This window comes from Drosophila rhopaloa, unplaced genomic scaffold (genome assembly GCF_018152115.1).
Source record: "Drosophila rhopaloa isolate 14029-0021.01 unplaced genomic scaffold, ASM1815211v1 contig_19, whole genome shotgun sequence".
Taxonomy (NCBI): domain Eukaryota; kingdom Metazoa; phylum Arthropoda; class Insecta; order Diptera; family Drosophilidae; genus Drosophila; species Drosophila rhopaloa.
Window position 1 is genome coordinate 5,804 of NW_025335072.1, and position 15,795 is coordinate 21,598.

Genomic DNA, 15,795 nt, shown 5'->3' on the forward strand with positions numbered 1-15,795 from the left:
AATACCCTCTGCAGGGGTATAAAAAGGGATATTTTCGCTGCCTTTAACAATTTTTCCTACGGAAGCTAGAAGATATAGACGTCCGATCGGCAAGCGCTTTTACCCTGATCAAGACATGCTTAAATAAATAAGACTTGGAAAAATTTATGTCAATAGCTAACACACTGCGCGAAATATTCTGAAAAACATCAAATTTGGACCGATTTCAACCTATTTTTCCTATGGGAGCTATAGGATATAGACGTCCGAACGGCACGCGCTTTTAACCTAATCAAGGTATGTATAAAAAAATACGATTTGGAAAGATTCATGTCAATAGCTTATATACTGCGCGAAATATCCAAATAATCATTAAATTTTAACCGATTTCACCTTATTGTTCCTAAGGGAGCTATAGGATATTGACGTTCGATCGCCACGCTCTTTCACCCTGATCAAGGTATGCATAAAAAAATAAGATTTGGAAAGACTTTTTTCAATAGCTTTTACACTGCGCGAAATATCTTCCATTCTTTCAAGACATAACCGATTGTTCCTATGGGAGCTATAGGATATAGACATCCGATCGGTGCGTACACATGTTTTAGGATGATTGTGCAAGTTTCAGATCGCTAGCTTTTAAACTGAACTCGCAAACGGTATTGAAACAGACGGACGGACAGACGGACATGGCTATATCGACTCTCCTAATGATCCTGATCAAGAATATATATACTTTATAGGGTCGGAAACGTCTCCTTCACTGCGTTACAAACTTCTCACCAAAATTTTAAAACCCTCTGCAAGGGTATAAAAATCGTGACCCAAGTCTTGGCTCCAAAGTCCAGCTCAGAAAGTCATTCAATGAACAATAAAATCACTCATTAAAAGCTCCAAAGCTCAGAACTAAGGTTTCATCTTTAATGAAGTATCAGTTAGGGAGCAAGCTCAGTGTTCTTCCAACAATAAGCAAACTTTAGCGGTTTAAGAATAAAATCAAATAAAGTTGTTTTTACTTCAAATTTACGATGCGAATTATATTTTGGGTACTGGAAATCAAACCATTTTAATCTCCATTTCCAATCTCGAAATAACTTGCTATGTTGGTAACTTATATGCAGAGTTTTTCTGTATTTTTAAGTTCTGTTTTTAAGGATTCTACAGAAATTTAAAATGTTCAATCGCAAGCAATCGAAGCTGTCGAAACTAGAGGTTTACGCCGATGGCTTGGTTGTCGGCGGCGGCGTGGGGGTCAAGAAAAGACGGCGGCGTAGAGTTAAAATGAAAACGGCGGCGGCGGCGGCGGCGGCAGCTAAGCCGTCGAAAGTTTCCTTAATTTCTTCAACTTTTATTTATTTTCCTTATTAAACATAATAACATAATTAAACAAACATAAGATTTCAAGAAATTAAAAACAAATTAACACTTATTTTTCTGAGAGATGGAGCTGAGACAATATCGATTCTTTTATTCGATTACTTAAAAGCATCAAACAAAATGCTATTGCGCCGAACGCCGCCGCCGCCGCGCCGATATTTTCTTGATTCGGCGGCGGCGCCTTAAAAAAGACGAAAATCGGCGGCGGCGGCGGCGTGGCTCGGCGGCGTAAATGTCTAGTAGAGACGCAACTGGAGATGAAGATAAAGTGCACATAAACATCCAGTTATGAAACTAAGACAAAACTAAAATATTGTTATAGTGGCGATACGTCTTCAAAAGTTCGAAATGAATAGAAAAAAGTTATAAAATGTATTTACAAAAAGTAAAAGACAAAAAACAAATCAACAAATCAAAAAGACCCACAGTTATTGTGTTAACTACCCAAAAAAGTCGACAAACAGAGAAATTGAATCGTTTTATTAAGATAAAACTTAAGTTTTAAGGATAAAGTGATGGAAAGGACTTAAATTCTGAATAATTTATTTGAAGACTCTAAAACTTAATGATGACCAGGGCTGTCAGAGAAACTTTTTTATCTTTATTTTTATTCAAAAATTGTTTGTAGAATAAAAAAGCCTTGCTTAGTTAAATATGACCTAGGTGTTAATTCCCGGCGAAGATCTGAACTAATATTGCTTGTCAAAATCTTGGCTTTTAGAAATTTCCAAATACTTTTGACGTTTATCAAGTATAATAAATTCGTCTTCTTCGACCATTTCAGAGTCCCGACGTTTTCGAGAAAGGCGGTCTTCGGCAGAACTATGCACATAGTCTTCTGTATCATTGCTCTGGTAAACCACATAGTTGGCTTCAATATACTTTTTTGATCTTAAAAATAAAATTGATGATTTTTTTGTTTTGATGTAGTTATATGATTAGTACTCACATCTTTAGCAAATAAGGATCGAATGGAAAAAACGTTTCGGCCGTCTCCTCAGGCATTGACTTGTCATGACCGTAAACTGTGGCTAGTTTACGTCGAGCATTGCGTTCTAAAACAGTATGACAGTACGCCAGTTGGTAAGTTCTCGTCACGCCAGCGAAGGCCGTGGCAACTGGAGCTAGACAGTATCGCAAAGGATTTAATTGACACATAGCAATTCGGGATAGTTGTAGAGACTGAAGGAAGAGCAGATCTATAAAAAGAAAGTAAAATGTCAAAAAAATTAAAAATAAGATAAAATTGACTATTTATCTTGTATATACACTTGTATAAAAGCAAGAATAAAATTATCACTGTAGGTCGCAGTCAACAAAGTACTAAACCTAACGAGGACGCAAGCTAACCTCGGCATGCCGAAGTTTTAATACCCTTGCAGACAAATAAAAATAGAAAAAAAGGGATATTTTCACAGCCTTTAACAGTCATTCATATGGAAGCAATAAAATATAGACGTCCGATCGGCAAGCGCTTTTACCCTTTTCAAGGTATGCGTAAATAAGTTAGACTTGGAAAAATTGATAGCAATAGCTTTTACACTGCGCGAAATATCCTGAAAAACATCAAATTTGGACCGATTTCACCCTATTATTCCTATGGAAACTATAGGATATAGACGTCTTATCGGTACGCCCATTTATCATGATCAAGGTATGCATACAAAGATAAGATTTGGAAAGATTTGTCAATAGCTCATATACTGATCGAACTATCCTGAAAAGTATTATGTTGTCAAATAACTCTCTTTGTTCGATAATGTGTTCCCATTTAGACGGCATTGTCCTGGTGAAACACTACACCCTTCCTGTTAGCCATTCTGGTCGCTTCTGGTCGATCGCCACCTTCAAGCGGTCCAGTTGTTCGCAGTAGATGGTAGAATTAGGCGTCTGGCCATATGGGAGCAACTCATAGTGTATGATTCCCTTCCAATCACACCAATCACAGAGGAAAAACTGCCGTCAATCCCGGCTTGGCCACTGTTTTGGACGATTCACTGGCCTTCAACCACGACCGTTTTCGCTTAATATTGTCGTCTTCAAAAATGGGTCGAGTTCATTCCGTTTCAGCAGCATATCGCAGCCGTTGATTCTGTCCAACAGGTTTTTTTTGCGTCAAATCATGCGGCACCCAAACATCCAGCTTTTTTTTGTATCTAGCCTTCTACAGATGGTTTAAAACAATTTGGTGCTCGATGTCTAGCTCGATGTTTTCCATGAATCGTCGAAACCATTCCTCCGCGGTTTGAACTGACGGATTTACCTTTTACGAAGGAAAACTTAAAAACAGCGCGAATTTCGGCGTTAACGAACTCCATGTTTACACATGTATAACTTTTCAACGCAATAACCAAACTTGTTATGAATAGCGTCGTTTTGTAGGTTATGTCTTGATCGATATATAGCATTGCCCGATGCCGATATGTAGCGCTTTGCACAAAGTCGCCAAACTCAAAAACCAAAAAAAGCGGAAGGGAGATATTTGACAACCTGATGAACAATTTTAAGCGATTTCATCTAATTGTTTCTATGGGGAGCTATAGGTTATAGACGTCCGATCGGCACGCGCTTTAACCCTGATTAAGGTATGCATAAAAAAGTCGATTTGTAAAGATTCGTGTCAATAGCTTATATACTGCACGAAATATCCTGAAAAACATCAAATTTTAACCGATTTCACCCTATTGTTCCTATGGGAGCTATAGGATATAGACGTCCGATCGGCACGCGCTTTTACCCTGATCAAGGTATGCATAAAAAAAATAAGATTTGGAAAGACGCATTTCAATAGCTTTTACACTGCGCAAAATATCTTCCATCCTTGAAAGTTATATCCGATTGTTCCTAAGGGAGCTATAGGATATAGACATCCGATCGGGTCGGTTTTCAAACTTGATCTGCGTACACATGTTTTAGGATGATGGTGAAAGTTTCAGATCGCTAGCTTTTAAACTGAGCTCGCAAACGGTATTGAAACAGACGGACAGACGCACAGACGGACATGGCTATATCGACTCCCCTATTGATCATGATCAAGAATATATATATGGGGTCGGAAACGTCTCCTTTACTGCGTTACAAACTTCTGACCAAAATTATAATGCCCTCTGCAAGGGTATAAAAATGTTATTAAATTCACCCACGTTCCATGGTTCTTGTTTCTATTCGAAATACGCGTTGAAGGATCCCAATCCGATGCTTGTTTTTTCCAACTAAGTTAACTTAAAATTTGTAATACTTTTGGTCTGAAAGAGAATCATTGCCAAAGTTTTCAGGTTTATGTATCGATCTTATTATTATCACATTTAAAATTTAATTGCACCTATCCGTTTAATACAAATTTATTTTGGATCTAGAAACGTACGTATGGAAAATATTGTTGTCTAGGCTAACACTGAAAAAAATGATAATGATGATTAAGACAATTAAATTAACATGTCGGTCATCTAAGGAAAGTCTAAGTCTAAGGTCTAAGATTTTAGCCCTGCCCTAGGCGCCTTTTCTTACACGTAATAGTTGTAACACAATATTCAAAAGTTCAGATAAACTTTAAACCATTTATATGAACTTTTGAATAATTGTAACACAATATTCAACAGTTTAGATAAACTTTGAACCATTTCTCATAGCATTTAATGAAGTAAATGTAGACAAAAGTTTTTTAAAAAAGCTTGAGAGAATCAAAAGACAATCTTCACAAAATTGAGCTCACTGTTGACTTTTTGGCTTTTTTATACATCTTTCAAAAATCCTGGGACATAATTAATTTAATTGTTATACCCTTGCAGAGGGTATTATAATTTTGGTCAGAAGTTTGTAACGCAGTGAAGGAGACGTTTCCGACCCTATAAAGTATATATATTCTTGAACAGCATTACCAGGAGAGTCGATCTACCAATAACAGTTTAAAAGCTATCTTCTTGAATTGCAGGCAGTATATATGTCAGAACGACCCGGATCAGGCGATAATTCTGATGTAGTAGTACTATATCTCAAAGGAATATTTTGATAAATAGAAAAACAAGCAAAATACATTTTTTTAATTTGTATTTCTTTTAATTTTTTCGATTTTCCTATGGGTGCTTATGATATAGAGTCCGATTTCAATTTAAGTAAAACCATAATTCCATAGTATTCAAATATTACCAAATCCGAAATAACAAAAAAAGTTTGCGTAAAAACGGACGGACGGGCGGACAGACGGACATGGCTAGATCGACTCTCCTGGTGATGCTGATCAAGAATATATATATTTTATAGGCTCGGAATTGTCTCCTTCACTGAGTTGCAAATTTTTGACTGAAATTATAATACCCACTGCAAGAGTATAACAACGGAAACAATAGTGAACATGCTCCAGAACGACAGGGCAAAGAAGATAGTAACACGCCTACAGAGGCTATGGATATAGATCTGCACAAAATTAGACCGGTGTGGAAGCAGTCCAAAGACTGAATTATGTGACTCAGAATGACAATAAAAACGAAGACCTGAATTATTGGCCTGTACACAAATGCATTTTTAAGTGTGCGATAGCGAAAACTTTAAAAAACTTTAAAAATATGTTACTGAAAAGAAATAAGGCATTTTTGGCTTCTAATCATAGTCGTGTTTGACTTTCAAAGTATTTGTTTTTTACTATCCGAATTTGTATTTTGTTTCGTTTTATCGAATCGGTGGGCTTTATCAAAACAGGCACCTATTAAATATACATTTAAATTGGCTTCCCGAAGGAGATCTATATTTCTTTTGTGCACAACCTTAAAAATTTACAAAACTATTTTCATTTTGTATTTCTGTTCTGTTTTTTCTTTGTGCGATATCCGTCGTAAGACGTAGTGCTGTTTTTGATGTTGCTTTTGCGTGCACTTTTACTAAATTTCGCTCCTGCTTTCTCGCTCTATTTTACCTTTAACTGCTCACTTACAAATTTAAAGTTTGTTGTACATAGGTTCGAATAAGTAGAAAGAGAAGGCGCCCAACTTGCAGTTCAGTTGTTACGCTTGGCTTGCGTCAAGGTTGCGAACGAGATGGGGCTGATTAGTTGTTTCGGAGTTTCTAGAAATAGATTTCTCCAAGCTGATTCTCCTCTCTGCGCTGGACTTGCAATTTAATGTCCGTAAGCTAAAAGAGTCCCTTTAGCTTAAAAAAGCCGCTGGTGGCACGTGCATCCTCAATCAAAGGAACAGCAGAGCGCACCCGCAAATCAACAGCAAACCCTTTAATGTTGCTAGGATCAGCAGCTAAAAAAGATTCGGTATGCGAACAATCCGTACTGGAATGTATGCAACCAGGGACTTCTATGAATTCAGATTTGTCAGATATGGTTTCACAATTAGTGGGTCCCCCTATCCCTCATAACACCGCCACAAGGGTCCGGACTACCGGCTCAAGTTGGCTCTGCAGAAACAATGTCCGTTCCACCAAAAACACGGAAACTATGGGAGTAAAATAGTTCTAAGCTAAGATAAAAAGAAGGGGGCCGTGTCAGTAAAATTTCCTAGTATGTGTTTCATATCAAAATGCAAGAGGCTTGCGTAGCAACCTTACTAAATTGTATTTTGAAATAATTTCCTTTGCAAATTATAATAAAGTTGTTCACAAATGAAAACATATATATAAGAATAATCTTTATAATAAACAAATTGACGTAGCTATACTCTGCTTAGCGCATGTGCGCGTAACTCTAACCATAGCGGCCACTTGAGCCTAACACAAATAATGTAATGCGTGGGATCTCAGCATATCTTTGAAACATAAGCTCCCCTATCGCACTCAAGAATTGTCCCTTGCTAAGTATAAACAGACACGTTAGTCTAGCGATAAGACTAGAATACGATTTTTATGTTGGCTGACTAAGCTAGGACTTATTGAAAATAAAATCAGTTTGAAATATCAGCTCCGAAGTTTTTCCAGGTAAGTACACAATATATAGGTAAGACCGTCCACCTAGACTGGGAGATGGGGCTTTAATTGTAGTGGATTCAAACCTCACGTTAGAGGAGTTATTTTTTGAAAAATTAAATACCATTGAATTTATTTGCTTTAAGATATCGCTTCCTGGTAACTCTATATACATAACTCATATATTCCGCCGTGTCTGAACTACCTGATTATTTTAATTACCTTACCGTTATCAAGACTTTTGCAAATAAGCTTTCAGATAGGGATCAGTTGGTAGTACTAAACGATTTTAATATACCTGCAACTACGTGGTCCTATACTACCTATAACACAACATGATTTTATTAACGACCTGCTTGACATATTGTTATCTCAAGTAAACCATGTTCGAAAATTCACTTACTTGATTTGTGTTTTGTATCAAATCCTGAAGGAGTGTCTGTCCAGGGTAGCACCAAGTCGACATCTGAATAAATAAATTACAGATCTATATCATCCGAAAATCGAAGTGACAATCGACAAAGGTACGATTATAGAAGAAAAATCTAAAAAATCAACCAGGCTCTTCAAGGCCAAATAATTTTAGTTCCGACTATTATTGATGACGTCCTTATTGTTTTTGCACTGCAAATCGTTTTTTAATTCCTGTGTTCCTTGGTACTATCGAAACCGTAAGGTGCAGTTCTCGCAGGACCCGAAATAATTTTATACTCGGAACTTCGTTAACATCAAGCTACAATCGTATTCTGTGGTTTGAAAACATGACGGCAATCACAGATCAGCCAATAGCCGATATAGTTGACCAATTTTTTCAAACGACTTATTCTACTTTAGATCATTTTTGAACAAATCCCGATACAGGAAAGCGGCTTGGAAACAGAGAAGGACGCGAGAATGCCGGAGGAGTGAAGGGCATCCAGGTCAAACGCACAGTGAATAAACGGTCCCGATCTCAGACACCCGGATCAGCAAGCCAGAACCGACGAAGCAGCAGGCCAAGAGCAACACAGCAGCGGCAAGAAGCTGGCTGCGTCAGAGGACAGTGAAAACGAGCAGCAGAAGCAGTATCAAAAGGGCTATAGTAAGATAAGCACAGTCCCAATCCTTTCCGGCGTCATCCTTTCGTCAAAGGCAATCACACAATAAAAATTTAGTGGATCGAACTCACAACATCGCTAGCCGCACGTTGACGTGGCGAGCGAGAAACATTTGACGACCAAGAGTGATTGTCCTGGCAAAGGCAATAAAGATCTGGAAAGACTTTATCTACAGCTTCCAGCTTCTTTCTCGTGGATACATGGCGAAGCTGGCAGACCAGAACAGGCAAAGGAAGCAAGTCTACGCGGAAAGCTTCAAGGATTACATAGTGGACATGCAGAGCTGTCCGCCACAGTTCTCATAGGTAACGAAAAAATTTAGGCCACAGTGGATACGAGCAGGCGGCAGGAAGGGTTTTGATTAAAATACCGAAAATCGAGCTGGTTTTATCCAGATTTTGACTCTGTCCTACAGGTTGGGGTATTGGTTTTTTTTCAAAACAATTTTTCAAATGATGTTTTTATACCCTTGCAGAGGGTATTATAATTTTGGTCAAAAGTGTGCAACGCAGTGAAGGAGACATCTCCGACCCTATAAAGTATATATATTCTTGATCAGGATCACCTCCTGAGTTGATATAGCCATGTCCGTCTGTCCGTCTGTCTGTTTCTACGCAAACTAGTCTCTCAGTTTTACAGCTATCGAGTTCAAACTTTGCACACACCCTTCTTTCCTTTGCACGCAGTATATATGTCGGAACGGCCGGGATCGGCCGACTATATCCTACAGCTGCCATATAACTGATTGATCGGAAATGCCATAACTTTGGTGTTTGTAAAGTTAGGAAGTTGGAATTTTCTATGGGTTTTATATTTGGCCAATCAATCCGACCTACCAAATTTCATAAGGATCGGCCGACTATATCTTATAGCTGCCATATAACTGGTTGATCGGAAATGCCATAACTTTGGTGTTTGTAAAGTTAGGAAGTTGGAATTTTCTATGGGTTTTATATTTGGCCAATCAGTCCGACCTACCAAATTTCATAAGGATCGGCCGACTATATCTTATAGCTTCCATATAACTGATTGATCGGAAATGCCATAACTTTGGTGTTTGTAAAGTTAGGAAGTTGGGATTTTCTATGGGTTTTATTTTTGGCCAATCAATCCGACCTACCAAAGTTCATAAGGATCGGCCGACTATATCTTATAGCTGCCATATAACTGAACGATTGGAAATGCAATAACTTTGGTGTTTGTAAAGTTAGGAAGTTGGAATTTTCTATGGGTTTTATATTTGGCCAATCAATCCGACCTACCAAATTTCATAAGGATCGGCCGACTATATCTTATAGCTTCCATATAACTGATTGATCGGAAATGCCATAACTTTGGTGTTTGTAACGTTAGGAAGTTGGGATTTTCTATGGGTTTTATTTTTGGCCAATCAATCCGACCTACCAAAGTTCATAAGGATCGGCCGACTATATCTTATAGCTGCCATATAACTGAACGATTGGAAATGCTATAACTTTGGTGTTTTTAAAGTTAGGAAGTTGGGATTTTTTATGTGTATTAAGAACGCATCATATGAATAATTTTGGAGAATATAATTTACAGAGTATTCTGCAAGGGTATATCAACTTCGGCTCCGCCCGAAGTTAGCTTTCCTTTCTTGTTTTTTTCTGTAAATGACACATTGTTGGAAATTTTGTAACGAATTCAACGAGGTATGCCATTCCAACATTCGGCCACTATTTCCCAGGGTTCTGATTAAAATACAAAAAATCGAGGTGATTTTCTTCGGAGAAGGCAAGTGCGGGTGGCAGACTGTCGGTGCGGGAAAATAAAATCGCAGCTATAGATCAACATCGGACTTGGCACAAAAACAGTATAAATGGAGCTGCTGATTTTACCAGGACTGATCGACGCCCTGGTGTTAGGATAGAATTTCCTTACCAGAGTCAGTGCCGAAGTCGAGTGCGCAGGACACAGCGTGTCGATACCGGCAAAGGACATACGCGGAGGACGGCTGGAGGAGAAACTGTCGGTGGCAATAGTGGAAACGTCAAAAAGATTTGCGGAAGAGGATGTGGAAGGCAGAAAGGACACATCCAACGTGGCAGTACACAGGATCACCATGAAAGACGATCAAGTATTTGCGGCGAATTTGGTACCAAGATATGAAGGGTCGTTCAAAATAATAAGTTTGAACTCCCTTGTAATATGTAAGGTGCGGCACGTAAACACTAGCACATATCGATACCGCCACAAAGGGCATCAACGCCCTGGCTTGCGGTAATGTCAGGGTTCGGCGATCCCAATAAAGCAGCAACAATAATTTAAATTGTTTGATTATGTTTTCAAAAACCAGCGGATGCACGGTATCGTGTTAAGATTCAATAGAGTTGCCAAGATAAGCGAATCGGTGATTTTTAATTCGGGGAAATGTCTTGGCGAGAAAATTTCACGCGGGAAACTCTTCACACCACCCTAGCAGAAAGCTGTATTAAAATTAATAAATAAAAAGTCGATGATAAGAAGGCTGCAGCCATGTATTGTACTGAACGACGCGCGAGAAGAAAGCTAATAAAGTAATTACTAAGAGTGGCAGAGTCGAAATTGCGATTATAGGGAAAAGTCTATTATAGTCAGACCATAATACTCTGAAAGGCTCATCCAATAATTTAATATTAAATGTATTAATATTAAGACGAATTACTCATACTCAAGAATCGGACGGACTAGCGAAATAATAAGACTTAGTGACATAAGGATCATCAAATTCTTTTGACCAACTTTTAATAAATAACGCATCTGCCTCTGTGTGTTACTTACATAGGTTAGCTAATATGTATATGTTGATACCAAAAATATTAAGATCAATATTAATGTCAGTGTTAAAGGTCAAATTGTTGTTAAGTAGTTATAAACTTTAATACTTAGCGAACTGAAACGATAAATTAAATAATTAATGTTAAGCGAAATGAATTAGTTGACAGTACTAGATATGGAACATTATTTTCTAAATGTTAGTAAGCCTAATGTTCACAGTCACTCTAGCTAAACCAGGTTCTATTTTTGAACATAACGATTTGGAATAAGAAAAACTTTTAATCTAAAGATATTGTTCATAAATTGTTCATACAAATGCAAAATGACACCATAGCAGATGATGTGTTGACGGTCACCGATAGCAGCGCAACGACAAGAGGTACCTTTTAAAATGTATCACCCCTCCATGCTGGAAGCATAGCCAACTGTCTTACACCACCCAGTCATCTAAAACCCCTCAACTCCAACTCGAGTCAGGGCAGATGATGGCTCAGAGATCACCACCTTATCACCTTTATCGTTTTGCCGTCGAATGACACAAAGTACGTCAGACGTGAGTCCCGGAACAAAATTCCACCGTTACTAAACATCATCAACCTTGATTTTCTTCTGGGCATGCCGCTTCTCTATCTATATAACTCTCAATTTTCAAACTACACGAGCAGACAGATATCGCTGACACATCAAATTCCAACGTTCAGTGCCCTGGCCATCGTGGTAATCTGTAGCTTAAGTGAGGTTAATGAAAGAAAAACCAACATTTACAACAACTTTTAATCTATTTTATACCCTAGAAGAGGGTATTTAACTTCAGTCAATAGTTTGCAACGCAGTGAAGGAGACATCTCCGACCCTATAAAGTAATCATGTTCTTGATCAGCATCACCAGGAGAGTCGATCTAGCCGTGTCCGTCTGCCCTTCTGTTTGCGTTTCTACGCAAACTAGTCCCCCAGTTTTAAAGCTACCTGCTTGAAACTTTCCCAAAAGTTTTCTTCCTATTGAAGGTAGTATATAAGTCGGAACGAGCCGGATCAGGCGACTGTATCATACAGCTCCCATAGGAACAAAATCGAAACAAAAAAATTTTAAAGAAGTATAACTTTGTTGTTTTTAATTTTTTTCTTGTTCTTTGGGATTTGTTAATATCTAAATACTATGTAATTACGGGTTTAATTACATTAAAATCAGAAATATAAAACCCATAGAAAAATCAAAAAATTAAAAGAAATATATAAAAAAAATATATATTTTGAGAGGTAGTAATTATTTACTATATCAGAATTACGCTTTTAGTTCTGTCAAAATTGGACAACAATATCATATAGCTGCCATAGAAACGATGGCAAAATGCAGCGCAAAATCGACATAGCTTTATTGTTTCTAGTAATATAGGCATAGACATCGAAATGTAGTCGTTTTGTAATAACTGCAAGGGTACATAAACTTCGGCTTGCCGAAGTTTGCTTCCTTTCGTTGTATACTTTTTTTAAATTGCTACATAATCTTCAACGAATACGCTACAAATAATTGGAATACAAATTCAAATCGCATACATTTAAATATAAATTTTTTTTCCAACAACTTTGTTTGCTTTAAAAAATAGTTTATTATGAAAATTTCAAATTTCAATCCGAACTCAACGTGCCTCAAATCGAATTTGTAACGAGGAACAAAAACTGGCTTCGAGCGCCGAGCGCGAAGGTAAACGGCCCATTAAAAAATTTAATCTTCTAACCTTTTTGTTAGAAACTGTATTAAGTTAAGTAAGTTATTATGCAATGCGTTTAATGGGTTTTTGGGCGTTAGAGTGGGCGTGGCAAACTTTTATTAGGCCAATCGATAGTTATTGACGAAACAAATACATATCAAATAAAATTTTTATAATAGCATCAAAACTGTGGCCACAGCTTGTAGCTTGTGGTTGTCAGAGGGGGCGTGGCACTATTTTGAAACAAACTTGCGCTGCGTAGGAACTACTAAAATCTACATGCAAAATGCCAATCTTCTAGCTTTTATAGTTTCCGAGATCTCAGCGTTCATACGGACAGACAGACAGACGGACAGACAGACAGACAGACGGACGGACAGACAGACGGACAGACGGACGGACAGACAGACGGACAGACAGACGGACAGACGGACAGTGATTGATAGATAATTTCCAAAAAAAAATTAAGAAAAATAGTTAAATTTTAACTATTTTAATGTGTATTCCCCCTTACAGGCTTCTAACTAATAAATAATGTCTTTTATGTTAATGTTTTTGTTATGTGCTTTCCGTCAGATATACATTTATAGATAAGGTGACTAGAATAATAACTTATAAAGTATTAAAATTGCCATGCTAGGAAATATTTAAGAAAATAAATAATCAAATAAATAAACTATAATCCACTTATTTTAAACTTTTGGAGCATTATGCAAGGACTATAATAGTGTACCATATAATTTATATTACTGACTCTTTGTTAATCTGAAAAGCACACATTTTATCATACTTAATACAAAATATTTATTTTAAAGTTTTTTAACTAATCAAATAAATAAACTATATCCCACTTATTTGAAACTTTTGGAGCATATGTAAGGACTATAATAATGTACCATATAATTTATATTATTGACTCTTTATTAATCTGAAAAGCACACATTTTATCATACTTAATACCAAATATTTATTTTAAAGTTTTTTAACTAAGTTTGCCAATATTGTCCTTTTTTACATTTCGCGATCTCGATTTAACTCCCTAAGGAGAATAGGATATTTTGTCATTTCGATTGTAATTTGTATATCTCGTGAAGAAGTTGTCCCTATTAGTCATTGTCCCTTGGCAATTGGAACTCATCACTTTATGCAGGGTCCGGCACTAGAAGTTTAACAAACTTCAGTTCACTCGCCAAGTTGACGCACGGGCATCAGCTGTAGGTAATTAAGCTGAATGAAAGTTTGGAGTATGTTTACAAGCGCATAAAATCATTTTGCTGAGAGAGAAGCGAAAAAAATTAAAAGCAATGGATTTTGAATGTCAGACTTCAAAGAGCAAATAAGACATTGTGATTTTTGACAAGAACATTTTTATAAATGACCAATTCGTACTCTTAAATCGATAGGGTTTACCGGACGGCCCGTTCATACGAGAATTTAAGTGAACCAAAAATGCCTGAAAAACAACGATCTGAACTTTATAACGTCCACAAAAGGAATCTCTAGTTCAGCGAATTCGACGGATGTGTTTTTTTTTTGGGCCATTTTGAAGAGTAAGAACAAAAAGAAAACACCAGTCTCAAGGCATAGTCAAGGCCAAAAGCGGGCATATCGAGCCAAACTGAGTTGTTTCTGAATTTTGTATTATTTTAACACATTTTGCACTTGGAATTGACTTAATGTAAATGTCCAAACTGAATTTATGACCTTTTTAAGTGGTTACACTTCGAGTAAAAGTACAATACCCTCGGCAAGGCTATGAAGAAAAAACTTCTATAAAACAAAAAATTTTATTTGACAAAGTTAACATAACCTTGCAGCTGTTATAAAAATTAAATATGTTATAAATCGACCATATTTTGATTTGTATACTTTCAAAAACAAAGAAGCTATGTCGGTGTTCCGAGAAATTTTTGAATCGTTTGTATAATATAGTCATATATATGTATAATATAGTCATCCGATTTTTAAAATATAATATTAAAACTGTAGTTGTAAAATTTTTAAAATTGCAATATCCCTAAATGTTAAATAACAACTAATTTATAGTTTTTTCATTTATTTTTAATAGTTATATGGAAGCTACAAACGTGCAGACGTATATACTACCTGCAAGAGTAAGAAACGTTTTGGAAGAGTTTCATTCAGAAAACTTTAAAACAGAGAGTAGTTTGCCGGGAAACACACAGCCGGCGAACGGAAGGACAGATGGACAATATTTTATTTATTGGAGATTTCAATTCTCTCCATTTTGTAATATGCCTAAGGAATGATTTAAGAAACATTTTTCGGGGATACACTCAAAAAACTTATGGACAAAGTTATTTTCTTATAAGATTAGAGAGGTTAAGATTTTGGCCTATGAAATAACAAAATAAAATAAAATAAATAACAAAATAAATAATAATGCCTCCGATCAAAATATGTACGACACTCCAAGTAGAATCTTTTATAAGAATTTTTTACCATTCAACAAAACAAATGGATGGAAAATAAACAAAGTAAAAAGTGAATTTTCTAAAAACACTATTATATGTTTATACAAAAGATATTAAACTGAAAAAAATCTAATAAATTAGACAAAAACATCAATAGTAACAAGAAAGGAAAGCTAACTTCGGGCGGAGCCGAAGTTGATATACCCTTGCAGAATACTCTGTAAATTATATTCTCCAAAATTATTCATATGATGCATTCTTGATACTCATAAAAAATACCAACTTCCTAACTTTAAAAACACCAAAGTTATGGCATTTCCGATCAATCAGTTATATGGCGGCTATAGGATATAGCCGGCCGATCCTTATGAAATTTAGTAGGTCGGGTTAAGTGGCCAAATATAAAACCCATAGAAAATCCCAACTTCCTATCTTTACAAACACCAAAGTTATGGCATTTCCGATCAATCAGTTATATGGCAGCTATAAGATATAGTCGGCCGATCCTTATGAAAT

The 15,795-nt window shown here is 36.6% G+C and overlaps 1 protein-coding gene across 4 annotated transcripts in view; it reads right to left on the reverse strand.

Annotated features, from left to right (window-relative positions):
- Positions 1 to 1,821: 1,821 nt before the first annotated feature.
- Positions 1,822 to 15,795, reverse strand: part of LOC108046012 (RNA polymerase I-specific transcription initiation factor RRN3) — a 38,574-nt gene continuing 24,600 nt past the window's right edge. For 3 of the 4 annotated variants that reach the window (XM_044459281.1, XM_044459280.1, XM_044459279.1), the window contains 3 exons: positions 7,664 to 7,726; positions 2,306 to 2,555; positions 1,822 to 2,247 (listed from right to left, as the gene is read on the reverse strand). In XM_044459281.1, coding sequence (XP_044315216.1) covers positions 2,046 to 2,247; positions 2,306 to 2,555; positions 7,664 to 7,726 — 515 coding nt within the window. In that variant the 3' untranslated portion in view covers positions 1,822 to 2,045. The remainder of the gene's footprint in view (positions 2,248 to 2,305; positions 2,556 to 7,663; positions 7,727 to 15,795) is intronic. The other variant, XM_044459282.1, reaches the window with a different exon arrangement.